This window comes from Lipotes vexillifer, unplaced genomic scaffold, assembly GCF_000442215.2.
Source record: "Lipotes vexillifer unplaced genomic scaffold, Lipotes_vexillifer_v1.1 scaffold138, whole genome shotgun sequence".
Taxonomy (NCBI): Eukaryota; Metazoa; Chordata; class Mammalia; order Artiodactyla; family Lipotidae; genus Lipotes; species Lipotes vexillifer.
Window position 1 is genome coordinate 1079330 of NW_006797971.1, and position 24648 is coordinate 1103977.

A 24648-nucleotide genomic window follows, 5' to 3' on the forward strand; every position below is an offset into this window, starting at 1 on the left:
GGAAAAAATAAAGTTAGATCCCCACCGTAAAACAAAACATAAGATGAATTGTACATTAAAAGTTTAAAAGGCATCAGAAAGACTATAGATTATAGATGGATTGTAGACTAAAAGTTTAAAAAGCATGAAATAGATTGTAGACGAAAAGTTACAAAAGCATGAAATAGATTGTAGATGAAAAGTTAAAAAAGCATGAAATAACTGAAAGTACTAGAAAAATGTAGGTAAAAGCTAAGACATGATGACTTTTTTTTCCCCTTTATCACCATTAAAGCTTGACTTGTCATTTTATTTTTTATTTTTTTAACATCTTTATTGGAGTATAATTGCTTTACAATGTTGTGTTAGTTTCTGCTGTATAACAGAGTGAATCAGCTATACCTATACATATATCCTCATATCCCCTCCCTCTTGCGTCTCCCTCCCACCCTCCCTATCCCACCTCTCTAGGTGGTCACAAAGCCCAGAGCTGATCTCCCTGTGCTATGCAGCTGCTTCCTACTAGCTATCTATTTTACATTTGGTAGTGTATATATGTCAGTGCCACTCTCTCACTTCGTCCCAGCTTACCCTTCCCTCTCCCCATGTCCTCAAGTCTATTCTCTACATCTGCGTCTTTTTTTTTTAAACATGACATAAAAGGTAGAAATTTTAAAGAAGAAAAAGATTATTTTAATTACATTAGAGTATTTTGTATTTTTAAAACAAAGTATTTTAATAAAATTTAAGAGAATTAAAAATTTTCACAAGAAATTTGTAAAAAATGTTTTTCTTCACTTATAAACAATTACATAATTTTTTTTTAAAAACTAATTATTTTCATAATTAGATTGTCAAAGTTAAAAAGAATGATAATTCCTTGTGAGGATTAAAAATATACAGAGAGAAGCAATCGCAGTTACTGTCTTGAATTATTATTATTATTTTTTATATTTATCACATTTTGTTTATTCATTCATCTGATGATAGACCTTAGGGTTGCTTCCATCTCTTGGCTATAGTGAATAGTGCTTCTGTGAACATGAATATACAAATCTCTTCTAGACCCTGCTTTCAGTTCTTTTGGATATACACCCAGTGAATTACTTATGGATGTGTATTTTATGCTCTTTTAACTGTCACACTACCATGGAGCTGTAACAGGGAGGGCAGCATATAGACACCCCAAAATTGACATTGGTTATTGATGTGGTAAGAAAATATTTTTAAAATTTTGCATATTTATAGTGACATATTTCTCTAAAAACATGTATTGCTTATGTAATTTCAGAATTTTAAAAAAGGAAGGAACAACAAAAAATTATACTCTTTTTATTATGATTCTTTTTGTAATTTTCGGGGATGTCCAAAGTTTTGTCTATATCAGAGAGATGATAATTTTTAGTGATATATTAATAATACATAAAAGCTTTAAATATCTATAGATATATTATTTTCTATAAAAATTTTACTCAAAGAGAATCCCAAATGTTGTTTTATACTGGCCCACAGTTTAACACACTGCCATGTAGGACAAAATCAGACTTAACTACCCCAAATTTTCATTGTGACGTTGGGAATATAAAACACAAACTTCTGGGAATCACCATTCTCAGTGGTGCAACTCTGGAGGGAAAGCACTATGGCAGGCACTGTTGTGCAATGATTTTCCATAGCCTCTGGGATCATAAAACCTCAGAAAAAGAAAATTTCACGTCCAGTGGCTTTACGTTCCTGAATTCATTAGAAGGCCAATTTGCTGCACATATATAAAAGAAGCACTAAGATTAGTTCCCTAATTTTCTGTTTTGACCTTTGTCCATACAATAGAATACTGCTCTCCAATCACTGGTTTCAACTCGTTAGTGGATTGTAAAGTCATTTCTGTGGACCCTGACCAACATTAAATTTTTATTGAAATAGAATAGATTAGAATAAAACAAACCAGATTACAATAGAATAGAAAAGACAGTATCAAAATGCTTTGCACATAATTAGGGTCAATATAATGCCTTAAAACTTTTCATCATGGATATGTGTACTGAGCCATAATGTAAAATTGTACTATAAATTGTGCTAAAAAAAAAGTTGGAAAAACACTGAAAAGGAACATCATTTAACTTTTAAGCAGGTGTGATTATCCTTTAAAAAAAAATAAACTCAAACATACATTCTATGAGAATTAAAGTAATATTTTGAAAATATTCTTTTGTATATGCTTGAAGCATATGTTTTTGGTGTAACTATTTTAGGTAGTTCCACTTTAAAATTCTGTTATTACTGAGACATGGACTTGAATGTTGGCCCTATCTGGGCCTCAGTTTTCTCCTCTTTAAAACCAGTAGGTTAAATTTAATCATATATAAGGGTCTATAAAATGCTAAATATAAAACAATCTTATTTCTATGGCTTTTGCTATAAATTTGAAGAGTATTTGAATAATATCTTAGTCTTCATTACTCATCATTTGTAATTGTGTTGTTACTTAAAATGACTATAGAACTAATTATTTTTCAAGAGTGTAAAGCAGTTATGTGTAGATCATTTTAGTTATTCCATGTTGTATTTTTTTTTTTAGAATTTAATTTTTTTCCAGTTGTATTGAGATATAAATGACATACAGTACTGTATAAGTTTAGGTGTCCAGCATAGTGATTGGACTTATATACATCATGAAATGATGATCATGATAAGTTTAGTGAGCATCCATCATCTCATATTGATACAAAATTAAAGAAATAAGGAAAAAAAAACATTTTTTCCTTATGATGAGAACTCTTAGGATTACTCTCTTAACAACTTTCATATGTATAGTACAGCAGTGTTAATTATCTTTATCATGTTGTACATTACATCTCTAGTACTTATTTATCTTATGACTGGAACCTTTTTTAAAATTTATTTATTTTCACACACACACACACACACACACACACACACACACACACACACACACACTGTATTTTACTTTTACAAGAGATAAGTGAACTGACACCAAGCATTGTAAATGGATGACCACAACAAAAGCAACAATGATTGCAATTACCAAACACGAAACACATTCATACTATGTCATAATATTGACATTCAGTCCAGGAATCCTCCACAGTAACAACTCCTTTACTTTGCAGTGAAAACTGATTTGTATATTTTTTGCCTCTGAGTCCTTGTGGGATTTTTTTTTTATTATTATTCAAACAGGAAGTCACAAAACTTATAATCATCCTCATCAGTTCACTCAGTCCCATGTAATTAATTTTTTTTATCTTGATCTTTTGTTAGCACTTTTATGAATTCATCAGTTTTCCATTAGAGTTCTGAAAATGCTTATCAGTTCAGCAGTATAGTCAGTTACCAGAAACCTGTACTTGTCAAAGTCTTTTCCATGAATTCCTTGAAGATGAAACCCTTTTATAGGAACATTTTTGCAAAAGCATCAGAGTACACCCAGAACTGTCTGTAAATGACAAAAGACTTAAAAATGACCACGGTTAAAGATTCGATGAAAGTACATAATAATGCAATTGACAAGAAAATTAAGTTATTTCTGAGATATACATTTTAAAGTAATAACTAGAATTATGACTTATAACATTATACCAGAACATATAAGATTTTTAGAAATTTCATGTAATGTCTGAAACATTTATATTAACATATTCATACAAATAACCCAAAGAAAGTTTAGTATTAGTTGTTTTTTGTTTGTTTGTTTGTTTATACTGCACGTTCTTATTAGTTATCAATTTTATACACATCAGTGTATATATGTCAATATGACATGTATATATGTCAATCCCAATTGCCCAATTCAGCACACCACCATCCCCATCCTCCCCTTGGTGTCCATACATTTGTTCTCTATATCTGTGTCTCAACTTCTGCCCTGCAAACCGGTTCATCTGTACCATATTTCTAGGTTCCACATACACACGTTAATATATGAAATTTGTTTTCCTCTTTCTGACTTACTTAACTCTGTATGACAGTCTCTAGATCCATCCACATCTCAACAAATGACTCAGTTTTGTTCCTTTATATGCCTGAGTAATATTCCATTGTATATATGTACCACATCTTCTTTATCTATTCGTTTGTCGATGGGCATTTACGTTGCTTCCATGACCTGGCTATTGTAAATAGTGCTGCAATGAACATTGGGGTGCGTGTGTCTTTTTGAATTATGGTTTTCTCTGGGTATATGCCCAGTAGTGGGATTGCTGGATCATATGGTAATTCTATTTTTAGTTTTTTAAGGAACCTCCGTACTGTTCTCCATAGTGGCTGCATCAGTTTACATTCCCACCAACAGTGCAAGAGGGTTCCCTTTTCTCCACACCATCTCCAGAATTTGTTGTTTGTAGATTTTCTGATGATGCCCATTCTAACTGGTGTGAGGTGATACCTCATTGTAGTTTTGATTTGCATTTCTATAATAATTAGTGATGTTGAGCAGGTTTTCATGTGCTTCTTGATCATCTGAATGTCTTCTTTGGAGAAATGTCTATTTAGGTCTTCTGCCCATTTTTTGGTTTGGGTTGTTTGTTTCTTTAATATTGAGCTGCATGAGCTGTTTATATATTTTGGAGATTAATCCTTTGTCTGTTGATTCATTTGCAAATATTTTCTCCCATTCTGAGGGTTGTCTTTTTGTCTTCTTTATGATTTCCTTTGCTGTGCAAAAGCGTTGAAGTTTCATTAGGTCCCATTTGTTTATTTATTTATTATTATTTCCGTTACTCTAGGAGGTGGATCAAAAAAGATCTTGCTGTGATTTATGTCAAAGAGTGTTCTTCCTATGTTTTCCTCTAAGAGTTTTGTAGTGTCCAGTCTTGCATATAGGTCTCTAATCCATTTTGAGTTTATTTTTGTGTATGGTGTTAGGGAGTGTTCTAATTTCATTCTTTTACATGTAGCTGTCCAGTTTTCCCAGCACCACTTATTGAAGAGACTGTCTTTTCTCCATTGTATATCTTTGCCTCCTTTGTCATAGATTAGTTGACCATAGGTGCGTGGGTTTATCTCTGGGCTTTCTATCTTGTTCCATTGATCTATGTTTCTGTTTTTGTGCCAGTACCATATTGTCTTGATTACTATAGCTTTGTAGTATAGTCTGAATTCAGGGAGTCTGATTCCTCCAGCTCCGTTTTTTTCCCTCAAGACTGCTTTGGCTATTTGGGGTCTTTTGTGTCTCCATACAAATTTTAGATGATTTCTTCCAGTTCCGTAAAAAATTCCATTGGTAATTTGATAAGGATTGCATTGAATCTGTAGATTGCTTTTGTTAGTATAGTCATTTTCACAATATTGATTCTTCCAATCCAAGAACATGGTATATCTCTCCATCTGTTTGTATCATCTTTAATTTCTTTCATCAGTGTCATAGTTTTCTGCATACAGGTCTTTTGTCTCCCTAGGTAGGTTTATTCCTAGGTATTTTATTCTTTTTGTTGCAATGGTAAATGGGAGTGTTTCCATAATTTCTCTTTCAGATTTTTCATCATTAGTGTATAGGAATGCAAGAGATTTCTGTGCATTAATTTTGTATCCTGCAACTTTACCAAATTCATTGATTAGCTCTAGTAGTTTTCTGGTGGCATCTTTAGGATTCTCTATGTATAGTATCATGTCATCTGCAAACAGTGACAGTTTTACTTCTTCTTTTCCAATTTGTATTCCTTTTATTTCTTTTTCTTCTCTGATTGCCGTGGCTAGGACTTCCAAAACTATGTTGAATAATAGTGGTGAGAGTGGACATCCTTGTCTTGTTCCTGATCTTAGAGGAAATGCTTTCAGTTTTTCACCATTGAGAATGATGTTTGCTGTGGGTTTGTCATATATGGCCTTTATTATGTTGAGGTAGGTTCCCTCTATGCCCACTTTCTGGAGAGTTTTTATCATAAATGGGTGTTGAATTTTGTCAAAAGCTTTTTCTGCATCTATTGAGATGATCATATGATTTTTCTCCTTCAGATTGATTTGCGTATATTGAAGAATCCTTGCATCCCTGGGATAAATCCCACTTGATCATGGTGTATGATCCTTTTAATGTGTTGTTGGATTCTGTTTGCTAGTATTTTGTTGAGGATTTTTGAATCTATATTCATCAGTGATATTGGTCTGTAATTTTCTTTTTTTTGTAGTGTCTTTGTCTGGTTTTGGTATCAGGGTGATGGTGGCCTCATAGAGTGAGTTTGGGAGTGTTCCTTCCTGTGAAAATTTTTGGAAAAGTTTGAGAAGCATGGGTGTTAGCTCTTCTCTAAATGTTTGATAGAATTCACCTGTGAAGCCATCTGGTCCTGGACTTTTGTTTGTTGGAAGATTTTTAATCACAGTTTCAATTTCATTACTTGTGATTGGTCTGTTCATACTTTCTCTTTCTTCCTGTTCAGTCTTGGAAGGTTATACCTTTCTAAGAATTTGTCCTTTTCTTCCAGGTTGTCCATTTTATTGGCATAGAGTTGCTTGTAATAGTCTCTTAGGATGCTTTGTATTTCTGTGGTGTCTGTTGTAACTTCTCCTTTTTCATTTCTAATTTTATTGATTTGAGTGTTCTCCCTGTTTTTCTTGATGAATCTGGCTAATGGTTTATCAAGTTTGTTTATCTTCTCAAATAACCAGCTTTTAGTTTTATTGATCTTTGCTATTGATTTCTTTGTTTCTATTTCATTTGTTTATGCTCTGATCTTTATGATTTCTTTCCTTCTGCTAACTTTGGGTTTTGTTTGTTCTTCTTTCTCTAGTTCCTTTAGGTGTATGGTTAGATTGTTTACTTGAGATTTTTCTTGTTTCTTGAGGTAGGCTTGTATAGCTATAAACTTCCCTCTTAGAACTGCTTTTTCTACGTCCCATAGGTTTTGGATTGTCGTGTTTTCATTGTCATTTTTCTCTAGGTATTTTTTGATTTCCTCTTTGATTTCTTCAGTGATTTCTTGGTTATTTCGTAACGTATTGTTTAGCCTCCATGTGTTTGTGTTATTTACGTTTTTTATCCCTGTAATTCTTTTCTAATATCATAGCATTGTGGTCAGAAAAGATGCTTGTTATGATTTCAATTTTCTTAAATTTACTGACCCAAGATGTGATCTATCCTGGAGAATGTTCCATGTGCACTTGAGAAGAAAGTCTAGTCTGCTGTTTTTGGATGGAATGTCCTATAAATATCAAATCTATCTGCTCTATTGTGTCATTTAAAGCTTCTGTTTCCTTATTTATTTTCATTTTGGATGATCTGCCCATTGGTTTAAGTGAGGTGTTACAGTCCCCCACTCTTATTGTGTTACTGTCAATTTCCTCTTTTATAGCTGTTAGCAGTTGACTTATGTATTGAGGTGCTCCTATGTTGTGTGCATATATATTAGAATTTTTATGTCTTCTTCTTGCATTGATCCCTTGATCATTATGTACTGTCCTTCTTTGTCTCTTGTAACATTGTTTATTTTAAAGTCTATTTTATCTCATATGAGTATTGCTACTCCAGCTTTCTTTTGATTTCCATGGAATACTTTTTCCATCCCCTCACTTTCAGTCTGTATGTGTCCCTAGGCCTGAAGTGGGTCTCTTGTAGACAGCATACATATGGGTCTTGTTTTTGTATCCATTCAGCAAGCCTGTGTGTTTTGTTTGGAGCATTTAATCCATTCATGTTTAAGGTAATTATCTATATGTATGTTCCTATGACCATTTTCTTAATTATTTTGGGTTTGTTTTTGTAGGTCCTTTTCTTCTCCTGTGTTTCCCACTTAGAGAAGTTCCTTTAGCATTTGTCGTAGAGCTGGTTTGGTGGTGCTGAATTCTCTTAGCTTTTGCTTGCCTGTAAAGCTTTTGATTTCTCCATCGAATCTGAATGAGATTCTTGATGGGTAGAGTAATCTTGGTTGTAGGTTCTTCCCTTTCATCACTTTAAGTATATCATGCCACTCCCTTCTGGCTTGTAGAGTTTGTGCTGAGAAATCAGCTGTTAACCATATGAGATTTCCGTTGTATGTTATTTTTCGTTTTTCCCTTGCTGCTTTCAATAATTTTTCTTTGCCTTTAGTTTTTTGCCAATTTAATTACTATGTGTCTCGGCGTGTTTCTCCTTGGGTTTTTCCTGTATGGGACTCGCTGTGCTTCCTGGGTGGCTATTTCCTTTCCCATGTTAGGGAAGTTTTCGACTATAATCTCTTCAAATATTTTCTCAGGTTCTTTCTCTCTCTCTTCTCCCTCTGGGACCCCTATAATGTGAATGTTGTTGTGTTTAAAGTTATCCCAGAAGTCTCTTAGGCTGTCTTCATTTCTTTTCATTCTTTTTTCTTTATTCTGTTCCGCAACAGTGAATTCCACCATTCTGTCTTCCAGGTCACTTACCCGTTCTGCCTCAGTTATTCTGCTATTGATTCCTTCTAGTGTAGTTTTCATTTCAATTATTGTATTGTTCATCTCTGTTTGTTCTTTAATTCTTCTAGGTCTTTGTTAAACATTTCTTACATCTTCTTGATCTTTGGCTCCATTCTTTTTCCAAGGTCCTGGATCGTCTTCACTGTCATTATTCTGAATTCTTTTTCTGAAAGGTTGCCTATTTCCACTTCATTTAGTTGTTTTTCTGGGGTTTTATCTTGTTTCTTCATCTGGTACATAGCCCTCTGCCTTTTCATCTTGTGTGCCTTTCTTTGAATGTGGTTTTCGTTCCACAGGCTGCAGGATTGTAGTCTTGCTTCTGCTGTCTGCCCTCTGGTGGATGAGGCTATCTAAGAGGCTTGATGGGAGGGACTGGTGGTGGGTAGAGCTGACTGTTTCTCTGGTGGGCCGAGCTCAGTAAACCTTCAATCCACTTGACTGTTGATGGGTGGGGCTGGGTTCCCTCCCTGTTGGTTGTTTGGCCTGAGGCAACCCAACACTGGAGCCTACCTGGGCTCTTTGGTGGGGCTAATGACAGACTCTGGGAGGGCTCATGCCAAGGAGTACTTCCCAAAACTTCTGCTGCCAGTGTCCTTGTCCCCATGGTGAGACACAACCCCCCCCACGCCCCCTGCCTCTACAGGAGACCCTCCAACACTAGCAGGTAGGTCTGGTTCAGTCTCCCCTGGGGTCGCTGCTCCTTCCCCTGGGTCCCAATGCACACACTACTTTGTGTGTGCCCTCCAAGAGTGGAGTCTCTGTTTCCCCCAGTCCTGTCAAAGTCTTGCAATCAATTCCCACAAGCCTTCAAAGTCTGATTCTCTAGGAATTCCTCCTCCCATTGCCAGACTCCCAGGTTGGTAAGCCTGACTTGGGGCTCAGAACCTTCACTCCAGTGGGTGGACTTCTGTGGTATAAGTGTTCTTCAGTCTGTGAGTCATCCACCCACCAGTTATGGGATTTGATTTTACTGTGATTGCACCCCTCCTACCATCTCACTGTGGCTTCTCCTTTGTCTTTGGTTGTGGGTTATCTTTTTTGGTGAGTTCCAGTGTCTTCCTATCAATGATTTTCCAGCAGCTAGATGTGATTCAGGTGTTCTCGCAAGAGGGAGTGAGAGCACGTCCTTCTACTCCACCATCTTAGTTCCTTCTCCCACGTTGTATTTTAAACAGTTTTTGGAACTATGTTCCTCCCACCCTCACCCCCTTTGGTCTTTAGACACCTATTGTTTGTGGCTATTTAATGTAAACATATTAAGGAAGATATATATAATTCTGGAAATTAATTTAAAACCCTACTTTATAATAAATCACGTGACCTAGGATAAGCTAGTTAAATTTTTTTTTTGTGGTACGCAGGCCTCTCACTGTTGTGGCCTCTCCTGTTGCGGAACACAGGCTCCGGACGCGCAGGCTCAGCGGCCATGGCTCACGGGCCTAGCCGCTCCGCGGCATGTGGGATCTTCCCGAACCGGGGCACGAACCCATGTCCCCTGCATCAGCAGGCAGACTCTCAACCACTGCGCCACCAGGGAAGCCCTAGTTAAATATTTTTTAAATGTTAATTTCTTCATCTGTAACACTGGGATAATTAACTTGCTCTGCCAAATGCATAGATTATTTCATATTATAGTTTTCTTTAGAAAAATTTTTGTCATACTCAAATGTATAGAATTAAAAGTGAAAATGTATGCCCATCAATGAGCAGCATTCCACCCAACCTGCATTTTTCCATAAAGTGATTACTTTATAGTAATGTTTGATATATATGTGTACATTCATGTGTATATTTATTCACATAAGTGTATATAAATTCTGGGATCTTGTGTTACAAAAATGAGTACACTATATTTACTCTTCTATCACTTTTATTTCATTGTACGTTATATTTTCAAAATCCTTTCATTTCAGCAGATTGAGATTAACTTCATTCTTTATTTAGTCCTGTAGGAGTTTCCCAAGTTCTGGGTGACCTGTAATTTACTTAACAAATTCCTTCTTAGTGGACATTAGATTACATTCTATTAGTCTCAATTGCAACCAGTGAGCATTTTAAATACATATCTGTCCATATGTACACATTTTTCTGTGTCAGATTACTAGAAATAAAACTGCTTGGTCACATGTGAATTTACATACACAAATTTGTTAGCAGCAAATTACTCTTCAAAAATCTTGTATCAATTTTGATACACACCAATAGTTTGCTCAATTTTTAACCTGCATGAAAACTAGATTTTTTTTTTTCATTTAAGAATTATGTACACAACAACATTTCCCTGATTTAATTTATAGTTCCTGGATTATAGCTGAAGTCAAATGTCTTTTTTACATAATTATTGATCATTTCTATTTTTTTCTTAAACCTTCTATTCATAGTCTTTGCTCAGTTTTTCTGTTTTAATATTTTCTTTTCCATTTTAATACTTTCTAATTATATTCATTACAGAATTGGCTTTTTTTTTGCCAATTACAGAAGGAAACTCATCCAGATATATACTGGGTAGGAGAGATTGTCTTTATTTCAGTCTATTGGTATTCTGGATAGGGAACTAGGATAAACAAAACAGATTGTGTGTGTGTGTGTGTGTGTGCGTGTTTGTGTGTGTATGTTCATTTTCATCACGTCTGGATATAGAGACGTTTGGTCTGCTATAATGCAAGGTGATTTGGAAAAGTTGAATGTCAACTTTTCCTCATTTTTGGTTTGTAACACATCCATGATAAGATAATTCCATTTTTTAATCAGTTTATTTCCAGTATATCATTTATTTGTGTATGTAAGGTGTAGCCATCAATTCTAATGTAAAAATATATTTTTAAATACTATTTATGGTTTCATTATGCCAATTCATACACTTCCCTATTATCTTGGAATCTATATATATAGTCTTGGAAAGATTATGCAAAAACCCACACTCACCCTCAAGAATACTTTTATAGTTCATGTAATAGGGCAATATTATTTTTGTTTTTTTGTTTTTAATCCTGACTCATAAACTTTGCTGATGTTAATAGCCTGTTAATAAGGGAGAATTTCCCTGGTGGCCAAGAGGGTATTTTAAAATCAGCTTTAAGGTCCCTTAATGAACCACTGAGCATGTCTTTTAAAAATAGGCTGAATAAAACTTCATTAAATAAATGAATAAAGCAGCTATTGATGAAGAATAGATTAGACAAGATTCCTTTCCTATTTGTCATAACTAGCAATATTATCATGTCATAGCCCATGGGTCACCAGGGAATTAACTGGGACAAGGGTCAAACCTGATTAGTAGCTGTCAAATTTAGGCATACTTTTACTAACTGACTCTGAATGTCAGTTTCAGTAAGGGCTTTGCAGGTATCTGCCATGATTTTTAGGTGAACTGTAGCAGTTATTGCATATAAGATTAAACCATTATAATAGTTGTAGGGGTGTTCACCTTATGGTATGAATGGTCAGTTCCTTTGGAGTAGCTATCAGCAGACTAATTAGAAATAAAAGATGATGTTTTATTTTCTTCTGTGATGTGAAAATGGGTATAACTGTGGTAGTTTAGAAAGCCCAGATATGTTTTTATAATTCTACTTAGCCTTTTTTCAATGCATTAGGCCTTATGTTACTGGTTAAAATAATTGATAAAATATTAAATTATTAAAATTCAAAATTCCTTCCCTGTCCAGATCAGGATATAGTCTTTATGTATCCTGAGGCTTGACTCTGTGTGGCAACAATTATTGTCAATTATTCTGTGATCTAATGTGAGATAGGAAGCAGCAGTGCAGTTTAACACCTATCTCCATCTCTGCCTTCCCATCTAAATAAATGCTTTACCCTTCCTGCAGTAGCCACACAATAAGAAGGAGAGAGTATCTTAGAGGAGAGGTATTAAAATATTGGTTTATAAAGGCTGAAAACCTTGGGGCTCCCAATAAAAAAATGAATTTTCTGGCCCCTTCCCTAGACTTATTGAATCAGAAAGTAGGAAGAGGACCAGGTATCTTTCTATGTAATTCTTACAGTCTATCATGCACTGGACACACAGATGTGTCCAATTATTCTCCCCTGGGAAAATTAACAGTGGTATATAATTTAGTGTTAGTGTCATTAAACCTGATTTTCTACACATTTCAGCATGCTCTGGAAGTAGTATTCTTGAATGGTCTATGAGCTTTATTTGCTTCATTTAAAGTCGATTCTGATGATAGTAGCTTTCTAGAAGCATGTTACAAAACGTTCATTTTGCGGGGTGGGGGACGGTCACAATTTCACAACTCATAGGAATAAATATTAGATTGTAGAACTAGAGGGTACCTCTAGAGAGCATTTCATCAAGCCCGCTGTCTTTAATTTAGTGGAGGTCTAAAGCATTCAGAAGAGATTTCCCTTAAATACTGACAAATAAAGACTCAAGAAACCCATTCAGTGGCTCATTACAGTATTTTTATCACTCTAATAGTCAATAAATTCTTCACATCCAACCCAAATCACCTTTGCTTTAACCCAAGCATTTTTCTTCTTGCTCAAACCTCCAAGTTTGTAACTGAAAACAGCCTAACACTAAAACCATTCCACTGAAGTACCATCTATTTAATGGACACAATGTGTTTCACGGACACAGTTTGTCGAAATTTAGTCAATAAACAGAAATAATCTAGGCATCATAGAGGTGCAGGTCATTGAATACTAACTGAAATAGAATGAAATAGAAATAAGCATGCTTTAAAATATGCTAGCAATGTAATTGGGGGCTGCTCGGGATATTTGTCACATAAACAGCTGCTGGGTAAGAGAAAGGAACAGTTTTCTGTCTCTTACTTATATGAAAGTTTTGCCTTCAGAATTAGCCAAGCAATATTTCTGTTCCCACTTTAGGTCTTTTTCTTCCCACATTTTCCTACCTGCTTGCACATCAGTTGTGTTTGCTTAATCTCCCTATTAGTGATAGAGGGCTTAACAACACCAATAGGAAATTAAAGGAAGAGGACAGTCAGTGTGATTAAATCTCAGACAAAGAATAATAAGTCAATCAATCAAATGCTGGAAATAACCTAGAGTTTTCCCCATTTTCACTGGATACAATAATGGTTTTCAGCTCTAGACTGCATATTGGAAATCACCTGGGGAGCTTATTAAAAGTATCAAATCCTAGAACATGGCAGGTAATTTTGATTTAATAGGAATTAGGTGATTCCCAGGCATTTTTTTTTTAAGTACTCTATATCCTGCTACTCCAAATGAGGTCTGTGGACTAGTAGGCAGTGACATAACCTGGGAATTCATTAGAATGGAAAATCTTGGGCCCCACTGATTATCAACTAAACCAAAATTTTCACTGATACAAGAATTCTGTTCAATGAGCTAATAGAGAGCCTGATTCAGAGCCACTGGGTAGAGGAAGTGAAGAGAAGCAGAAGGCACTGAGGGTGCGAAGATGCAGGAGATGATGAAGGAGAAATGGATGGGAAGGAGGAAGAAAGGGGCTGGGTGTAAAACGTAGGAAGAAAACGCAAAGACTTTGCCTAAATTTACCTCATTTGTTTTTTAATGGGCAGAGATCCTTTTGTTTAGTCACCATGATGTCAGTGCTCTGTTTTGCATCATTTATGAATGTTCATTTTCCTTTTGTAACTCATAAGAAGTAACAGTAAATATTTGATTAGTAAATTGCTAAAGTTCTTCAAATAAAATTAATTTCTTCTAAGGGAGTAACTTTAAGGGTAGTTATTATTATATTTTAAGAAATAATTAAGCCCTTGTTTTTATTAGTGAAATGCTGATGTAATAAACCTACTTATAGATACTTTAGTTTTTTTGAGATGATAAATATTCTCTCAGCAGCATCCTCTTACTACTACAGAATGCTTGGTTCCTTAAATGTTAAGGACCCAATATCCATCTGATTCTCATGGATATTTTCAGTGAATCCCCATTTTCAATTTCAAATTTACTGACCCTAATATAATAAGCATTTTAATTTCCCAGGTTTTATCTTTTATGTTAAGCAATCAGAGTTAGCGATGTACCACTAAAGAACAAGCTAGTAAAAATTCAACCCAAATATTGTAATGTACCCAATGAAGCAATTTAGAAAAGATAATAAATATAGGGGAAAAAAATTCTAATGAAATAATAGTTAAGCAAGGATGGAAATTAAAATAACCAAAGCAATTATAAGTTAATGTTCCCATAGAGGCTAAGTGAATTATCTGGTTGATTTCAGGACCTGTTTTTTGTTTTTTGTTTCCATCATAATAAAATATGACTATAGTTTGATGTGTTTAATTCATATTAAATAATGCTTATTAATCAGCAAGTGCCATTAAACAGACTGCACAAAGGGAAAGTTTTCTTTCTGGAAACAAAACTCATAACAATGTGAAGAAATGTTTCTTAACAGTGTCTCATCATTATTTAGAGATTAAGCTTATTGCTTTGTTCTTTTGCTTACTTATTATCTGTCAAGCAAAGATTTCTAAATACGTTTCATGCTTACTGAACTTTAGGTGTGTGAAAACTATGATAACAAATAGTGCTTTTTTAGTGTTAAATGTATCTTACCTTTTGAAAAAAAATAATTGTAGACTGCTTTTGAAACAAATCCCAGAATTCCCTTTTAATATCGTAAATCAAAATTTAAAAAAATAATGACTTAGAAGTATGTTTCTTTGCATGTTCCTGAAATGGAATGGCATCTCTAACATCAAAATGTCCTGAGAAAATGTGAGATAGGGACCACTGTATGGAAGAAATTGCTATTTTGAAAAATTTATAGTTGACAACACATATGATTGAATAATTTGAATACATGTTTTAAAAGTTCACAGTATAATAATTATTGAACCTGAGGTTGTACTACGTTAGATTCTTTTTCTAACATATTGTTTTTATATTTAAATAGTGTACTCAATGAGAGAAATTATCTTATGAACATTTAATAAATAATTTATAAAAATAAAATCATGGTTATTTCTTTAAATACTATATACATTAATTTCCTCATTTGGTAGGAAAGACCAGAGTATATAAATAAAGAGAAATTGAAACATTTTGTATAGTTACCTTAAATCACCATAGAGTTAAAAAGAGAAATTAACACTTAGACATATATGTCTAGGATTAAAACATGATATGATTTATAGGATATGATTGCTCTCTCACTTCATGCTATTTTCCAGCTGAGCAAAGCCTGTCAACTAAAAGCAAATAGACTGTCCTGTGATAACACTGATTTCAAATCTAGTAATTTGATTACTTAACATATGTCTGCCATTTCAATGAGCAACTCTTAATACAGCAAAAGAGACTCGTTGAATCTGGAAGAGAGGAATTATATTTGAATCTGTTCTTTCCAAAAGTGTCTATTAAAAGTGTTTCCTTTATATGGTATTAATTACTAATTAGGACATCTAAATAAATATAACAATTGGTTAAAAGATAGGAATATTAATGTAAGCACATGTATGAATATGAAGAGTTAATGAGTAGATTTAATTCATCTGCTTACTTGCTCAGAAGCAAGTGTGTCAGATTAACTCAGGGTGGAGATGTGTCTGAAAAGGTTTCAGAGCAAAATGGCACCTTAAGTGGATCTTATGAATGAGTATTTGCTAGACAGAGAAGGCAGATAGGGTTCTTTTCGTCATGAAGGAATGCATTGTGAAAAGGCAGTGAAAATTACAGTTGAGTACCATGAAAGGAACTGGGGACCACAAGCGGTATTTCTCTGTCTGGATGTGAAGATCACAATGAGATTAGTGAGAGATGCCGGTAGAAATGATGGCCAATTGATAGAGGACTTTTATTCCTTGCTAAGGGTTTACACCTCTAGTGCAGAGATGGGAAGTAAGCTTCATACTGTGAAACAACCCTGATTTATATGCAGTGGCCCATATTTTCAAATCATTACTTTTAGAGTGGCAAAGAGGATTGTGATCTGAGAAATCTTTTAGAAGGCTATGTAATAATTTAGAGCTAAGTCTCAGAACAAAGTTGGAGTAGAGAGGAGAGACAGTAATGAAAAATATCTATTGCTAGTATTTGGGATTTTTATTAGGTATGAGAAGTGAGGGTGAGGGGAAAGGAGAAATAGAAAACATGTCCCCAAATTTTAGTTGAGCTACTGGATGGACGGTACTATCATTAATTGAGGTAAGGGAACAAATAAGAGAGATATACTCGATGGTGGAGGTGGGGAAATGATACATTCCATTTTGTACCTCTAAATGTGAACTTTTGTAGACACCTAGAAATACATATTGCATCTCAACAGAGAATTCAGATCTGGATCTGATGTTATCTACCTATAGGTAGTATGCAAAGCAGAGATGAATGATTTCATCCAGGTATATGAGCCCTTAGACCAAAGAAAATTGTGAAGACCAGCTCTGAGGAACACTAGAGTGGTGTCTTGCTATGATAGCAGTGAAGGAAGCTTTGAAGAACTCAAAGAGGTGGGAAGAAACAAGGCTGAAGTGGAAATACAGAAGCAAAGAAATGATGTGCTACACATATGCTGTAAAATTCATTTCTCTAAATACTTTTAAAATATATCTTTGGAATAAGTGTGATAAGCAGAAATGTGTCCCTCAATGCTATAATTTTGATGTCCAATGTATACCTTGACATACTGCTGTCAGCTTGGATTGAAGGATGTTATAAGAAAAAACTAACCGAAGTTTTTGTTGTGTTTGTTATGAATATATCTCCCTCTCTCTCTTCCTTTCCTCCTTCCTTCTTTCCCTCCTCCATCCTTTCCTTCCTCCTGTGGTGTTGCACTCTTCCTTACACAAGTCCCTCCTTTTGCAGAAATCTTAGAAGAAATTTCACTTAAATCTCAGGAATAGAAACAGTTGTACTACTACAGATCCATTATCTATCTCTCTTTGTCTGCCTGCCTACCTACCTATTTATTTGTCAGTCACATATCCATTTTATCACCTATCTAGCATCGATGTATCTGATAGGAATGATATAATGTGAATCATGTAAAAGTTTCTGTTCCCCTTTCTGCATTGACTACCAAAAATCTTGCACTGACTCCTGGGGGCACCTCCCGCTGCAGGCCCTCACTGTGCATGCTGTAAGTTGACTTCGCTGCTGACTCCATCCTTCACAACCTGCCAAAATGTCACATTCAGTTGTTCTAAATTTGATTCTTTCTTGCTAACTTGTGTGAGTTTTGTAAAGCCTTTAAGTATTTGCTGGAACAAGAAAGAATATAGAAAACAAATTTGTGTATTAATTTTGAAGGGTTTTAATTTTGCAGTAATTTTGGGTTTTACAGTAATTTTGATCAATTGCAGACTTCCTTCAGTAAATGTTTGCTGAGCTGAGTCAATGACAGTTGAGTACATTGTTTCTCCAGGGCTCAGCTTTTCTCAGCTACTCCAAATCCCCTTAGAAGTTTCTCTTGGTGGCTGACTTTGATGAGGACCTATCTCTGTCTTCTGCAGTGACAAGGACTGTCTGTGCAGAACAGTGTGATGGCAGATGCTATGGACCCTACGTTAGTGACTGCTGTCACCGAGAATGTGCTGGAGGCTGCTCGGGACCTAAGGATACCGACTGCTTTGTAAGTCTGGCAGCTGTCCCTTTCACTCTGTGGTCCTCCCCTCCATCCTGGTTTGACTCAGGCACATTGAGTCTTTAATATTTTATTAAGATAAGATCAAATTTTGCCATTTTAGGATTAAGAAAGATGCTCTGACTTCCTAGAAGTCATTCCCTCACTGGGTGGCTATTAATTAACTAGGATTGTTCTGTTCTACTAAACGAATTATGTCTTTCTGATTACAATTTATATTAAGTGAGGTTTATTGGACAACATGAAGGAGAACATATTGAGATATCTTTTAAAAAGCTAACAGTATCCTTCCAGAATTTATGGTGATTACCTATGTGTGTTGTTGCATCGTTGAGTCGAGTCTTCTGAGTGGGGGCACTTGCATTTTATTTCTCAAATATAAATTTCAATATTAAAGCACACAAATTTATGAATTTAACTGTTTTACAGTTTATATTGTTTACAAGCTAATATTATTCAAGATTTATAAGATTTACAAATGCACGTTTAAAGCAATTTATATGCTAATCTGTGTGATTTTTATTTTAGAAGAGGACACTTTTATGTCCTCAAAATTAATATTTGTAGCTTGTAGGGGTCACTTTTTAATTACATTTTGATATCCTTGATAAAGGTCTTTCTATTCTTTTGAATACATGCAGACAATTCTGTGAGCTATAGTTAATGAAATTTCATACACACAGAGCATTAGTTTCATTTTAAGCTAAAAATCATAAAATAATAAACTATTTTTGTTACTAAAAATGCACAAAGGAATTTATTTTGTTTTTTTTTCCCTTCTCAAATATCCAGAGGATACGCAGATGTATTTAGAACTGAGTCTTTTTTTCAATTTGGCACTTAATTCTGGAAATAAGCAAATTATAGATTATAGCTCTTATGATGTAGATACACAGTAATTTCTTACTTTTCTTAATGTCAAAAGAAACTTAATTTGTCTATTCTAATTTTATAGTGAAACAAAAGTGTGTATTGCAGAAATGAGTAGGGAGGAAGAAGGAAAGAGAAGAAAAATGTTAAAAGTATACAGAAGATACTCAGCAGATCTTGAACTGAGACCCTTTCCCTTGCCTATCACCAGACATGGGATTGAAGCTTCATCTGGAAGTTGCTGAACAAGTGTTTCAAAACAGTAATTTCAAAACAGTAGCAACAATAAACACCAACAATTGATGTTAACTTTCACTTAGAAGCTTCACTGCATTTTTTTCATGGTTCCATTATCACAATAAGCAGAGTGCTGAGTGAGCTTCAGAATTCTCATTTCATTACTTTTATGGAATGGTCCAGTGATTCCACTTTGGCATTTAGTACAGAATGTTCAAGAATGCCAGACCAAGACTTTGGTGTAAGTTATGTTGTATTGTATGCTGTCTGGAAGGTAAACTTATTTGATTTCTCTGGCTTATGTCCCTTTGTTGCCAAGCAATCTGTGCACAACACTGTATAAAATATATTAGTAAAGCAATTATGAGGACACATGAAGTTTTATACCCATAAATTAAAACTTACTGAGTTTCCTAGATTGGTTTTTAATAGATTCTTCCTGGAGAGTGTCATCTTAGTGAATAATGTATTATCAGTGAATCTCGTTCTGATTATGCATCTCATAGACCATCATCAGGGAATTGTCATGTTTGTGATAAAGTGCTTGCTAAAACAACAATTGATTAAGAAAATGTTTTGAGGAAACAGAATAAATTAGTGCTTATTAATAAGCATACATACAATATATGATGATATGTAAAATATAGCTTGAGTTCACATTAGCTTGCCTTCCAAGGCCCAAATTCTTCCTATGAATGTTTAAATTGTTAAATTAAGATAATTAGTTCATCCCCTATTTTGCTAATCACATGTTTTTATGTACTTATACATATGTTCTCTTTTCATATCAAATACCTAACTCTTAGGTGGTACAATGGTTTTTAATCATTCTCAAATGCATTTGAACATATTAACAAATTGAGGTCTCAATACAAATATATGTCAGCAGAAACAAATTTACTTGAACTGGTGACTTTTAGTAAATGGTATGACATTATGAAAAAGACCATATAGGAAATGGTATCATATTATTTAATTATGGGCTAAGTATAGCCACTTTTTTACATTTTGGCATCGTACCCCCTACATTTACACTTGACTAGTCACCTGCCAGAGACTTTTCTTTAAGTCCAGTTTGAATGACCATCACATTTTCTCACTATGCGATGGTGATGAATGGACTTACCATATCACTTAAGGCACTGAACTCTCCAAACCAGCTTTAAGGAAAGTCTAGCCTGTACAAATGGAGATTTAGTTGTCACTGCCAAGACTCTAAGACTCAACATAAACCCTTTGGATAAGGGTAAGCTTAAATAAGTTTTCACTATTATCTAACTCTAATAATTTAAACCAATTCTCAGTTTAGAAATCAATGGATAGATACCAAGCAATTAGAACATCAATAACTGTAGATGGTGTATTTACTGACATTAGAAAAACAGTTTTGTAAAATTGAGAAGTACAAAACAAATACGAAGTTAAAAAATAAGGCCTTACAACTAGGAAGTTATCAGATTTTCCAGTTTTTATGAAATTGATGTGCGCTGAGTAAACAGTATAACCTATCACAGAACTGTTGTAGCAGTGTCCCTTTAACAAGTATTATGAAGGTTATTTTTAAAACAAAATTAATCTTTGCTGTGTTGCAGGCCTGCATGAACTTCAATGATAGTGGAGCATGTGTTACTCAGTGTCCACAAACTTTCGTCTACAATCCAACAACCTTTCAACTGGAGCATAACTTCAATGCAAAATACACCTATGGAGCATTTTGTGTCAAGAAGTGCCCACGTAAGTAACAGGATAAGAAGAGCCAAATCAATTGCTCATCATTTAAAAACAGAGGAATTTCATGTAAGTTTATTGAATTTCAAAATTGTGACAATATTGTGAATTACTTGAGAATGGGTACTATTATTATCATTTCACAAATAAAATTAAAATTCAAAAAATTGAAGTGATTGGTTCATAGTCTCAGCAAAGTAGTGGCATGTTTGAAGTTATAGTGCAGTGTCATTCATTGACTTCTAAACTCAATATTTTCACTATATGTCAATGGTTTTACACACGATTTTGTTCCTCAGAAAAATGATTAGTTAAGTAGCAGCAAGCTATATAATGAAAGAGGTCTGCTCTAATAACAATGCATTTTTACCTAAAATTATTTCTTATTATTTATTTGTAATAGGATATAGAGCATTACAGTTTTAACATCAAATCTAATGTTAAACAATAACAGTGGATATAAAGGGCATGTTAAGGGGCCTTTACCAAATTGATAACTCATCCAGGGAATTCAAAATGACCAATTTAGCTTTCATCAAGAATAGTATATGGGCTTCCCTGGTGGCGCAGTGGTTGAGAGTCCGCCTGCCGATGCAGGGGACACGGGTTCGTGCCCCGGTCTGGGAAGATCCCACATGCCGCGGAGCTGCTGGGCCCGTGAGCCATGGCCGCTGGGCCTGCGCGTCCGGAGCCTGTGCTCCGCAACAGGAGAGGCCACAGCAGTGAGAGGCCTGCGTACCGCAAAAAAAAAAAAAAAAAAAAAGAATAGTATATGTCTCAATTCCTGTTCAAGTCAGTTTCTTTGCTTGAAAAGACCAATGAGACAGTTCTTCAATGTTTTACTTACTGGAAGGCTAAAAAAAATCACTACTTTTATCCACATAATCAATTAAAAGAAGACTTTACATTCTACAGCACACAGATACTGTTTTTGTTTTTGTTTTGCTTTGTCCACGTGATAAAGTATGAAGTGTAAGGGACATGGTATTAGAGTGGCTTCAGTTATAGCTTTGCTCACTTATTAGTCATGTGATTTTAGATAAACTATTTAGTTTTCTATTTCCTCCTCTTTAAAATGTGGATAATCATATGTACCCTCTCTCTTTCCCAGATACATTATAAAGATCAAAGGGTTAGGGGATAGGGTTCAGAGGAATAGTATGTAAAAACAAGTCTTTGAAAGCAATGATGATTCCAGCCATTATTATTAAATATTCTATATAGGTTAAAAGAATAATTATGAGTATATATATATATATATATATATATATATATATATTTAACGTGGCTCTGAATTACCATTTTAAAATCACAGACACACTAACTCTAGGATAGTAGAGATTTTTCCATCTTAAACAATTTTATATCCAAAGTTATGATTTTGATCTAACGACTTCTCATCTAAAGTTACCCTATATTTCCTCATCTACTATCTTGTAAAATATGGGGCTTGAGAGTATTGTAGAATGTGGCTAGATGATGAATTTTTTCGGTTTCTTAGACAAATGTCCTCCTGTTCTACTACTTTATATTATGGTGGCTTGCCCCAAAGATAGTCAAAACCATGCTTTTTTGAGATTTTTGGTGCTTTCCTTTTTATTCAAGCCCTGAGGTTGAGGCCCAAGGCTTGGGCTAGAGTGGAAGACCAGAAAAACCTGAGCTAGGGAATTTTCCTTTTCTTTATTACATCCTTTGTAGTATCTCATCTGAAGCATCTCAACTCCTAAGTTATAACAAGGCGCTAAATACTTAGGATTGTTTTTTGAAATTAAATGCCCAGTTACCATAGATATGGTAACTCATAAACTTCCTTTCATGGATTAGTTTAGGTCTATCCAGTTACAGATTAATTTAAAGAACTTCATTATTTATCTATGTAAAATTCAAATCTTTGAGGGACCTTGATCATAAGGCATGGTTTGCTAAACTGTAGCTGTCTTAGAAAAACAAAGATGTTCAGTTTCTAAATACTGGTCTACAATTCCTAATTCAGAATTCTGAAATTCAAAAACCCTAAGCAACAAATATTGTTTGAAACTAATTTGACTGAAAAATCTGAACCTAACTGATAGTGAAGATATTTATAACCTTTTTTAAAAATTTCACTTGACATAAATTGCTGCAAAAATGTGGAAGTTTTTAAATATGAGGTATCCCTAAAGACCTTGCAGAAAGGATGTTTACACCTGTTGCAGGTTGGGTTCCCTTGAGACAGAGACTATGGTTGTTTAAGAAGTGTTCTCAAGAATCAAGACCCATGAGGGAAGGAAATGAAGCAAGATCAGGCTGTGACACAGTCTCAGCAAAGTGTCTCTTTTGTGGTGGATGCCCTCTAGTGGATATTAACTTGGAATACAAAGATCTTCACACTATACCCACTCCCATGGATTCATATATATGCCTCTACCCCAGACTCCCTTCAATCCCAATTCCAGATTTTCCAGTACTTCTTCTGCTAGGGCAAGCCACTGCTCATGAGTTCATATTTATTCTAAACTCCTATTTATTCCCTACAAAGTAAAGGATCATCTGCACTACCCAGAACTATGCCCATTGGTGGGATTTTTCCTTGCTACTATATTTCAAGTCCACTCCTGACTGAGGCTGCAGGGCAGCTGCCATACATTTTCAGCTGCTTGCACCCACACCCCAAGCTTAGCTTGTCATACGTGCCCTCTCTTGGTCAGCTTGTCATACGTGCCCTCTCTTGGTCCCCATGCAGCCATGGGTATGAGCTTAGTGAAAGGTGCCAGCACAGTGGTGGATGACGTGGGGATTTGGACCACTGCTTATGCAGTTTACTTGTGCGTCTGCCCCTGCTCACATCAATCCCAAATGTACTGCTTCCATCTTACAGTGGATTGCTGTTGGACCTGCTCAACATTATGATGGTTTTTAACAAAACCTTTTGTATGATGGGCAATTCTGGCTACAAGATCAATCCGTGACTCATGGTTAGGTAGTCTGTCTCTGCCAGGACCCAGAAGTATGTCAGGAGTTGTTTATTAAATGGTGTGTAATTCCTAGAGGTCTCAGCTGGGATTTCCCGGTCGGGACTTACCATAACTCCACATGGCATATTTTCCTGCCAAAGATATTTCTAATGTCATAGAGCCTCTTGGGTTTTGTGATCCAAGTAGCAGAATTGCTTGTACCCCAGCCTGGACCTGCATCATGTGCCTTTCCTGCTCTGGGCCCCCTTCAAGGTCGGAAGCCTTCTAGACTACTGAATGTTGGGCCAGAAGCAGTTTTTCCAAACATGGAAGGATGCTGCCTTCAAAACCCAAAGCAGCCTAGCAGGTATTGTGTTTTCCCTTTATCGTGGGAGGCCCTAGATGCAAAAATTTGTCCTTATTTTTGGGAGGGAATGTTCTGGCATATTCCAGACCACTGGATTCCTAAACATTTCACCATGTCAGGTAATTAGATGTTCCTGGTTTAGTTAATATACCTTTCCTAAAGTACTGCCCTTTCAAATTTCATTTTGTTTCTTCATGTAAAACTATGGGACAGTTTCTACGGCACTCCACTGAAAGATGAACACATTTTAAACATTTCTTCTTGGATATGAAGTGCACTCCCTTCATCCAAGGCAGTTTAACTTCAGCTTCATTTGTGCTTCATGTAACTTGAAGTATTTTTAGACTTCAACCTTGCATCATGACATGAAATGAAGTGGAACTACTGAAAAACACAAACTAAATATCATGCAGTTTCCTAAGTCTATAAAAGAAATTCACTATCTTGGGGGCAATTCAGAATGTGGAGCAGTAGTCAAGCAAGTACCAGTTGTTGTTAACACACACTGCCCTTGGATTTGAATGTAGGTGTTCGTAGATGCTATTTCTGGTGGAGATATTTAGACAGAGTTGTTTTAGGGAAAG

The 24648-nt window shown here is 35.1% G+C and overlaps 1 protein-coding gene across 4 annotated transcripts in view; it reads left to right on the forward strand.

Moving 5' to 3' along the window:
- ERBB4 (erb-b2 receptor tyrosine kinase 4) overlaps positions 1-24648 on the forward strand; it is a 1128925-nt gene that overhangs the window by 796246 nt on the left and 308031 nt on the right. For all 4 annotated transcript variants that reach the window (XM_007470009.1, XM_007470010.1, XM_007470012.1 and 1 more), the window contains exons 6-7: positions 17799-17917; positions 20629-20770. In XM_007470009.1, the coding sequence (XP_007470071.1) occupies positions 17799-17917; positions 20629-20770 (261 nt within the window). The remainder of the gene's footprint in view (positions 1-17798; positions 17918-20628; positions 20771-24648) is intronic.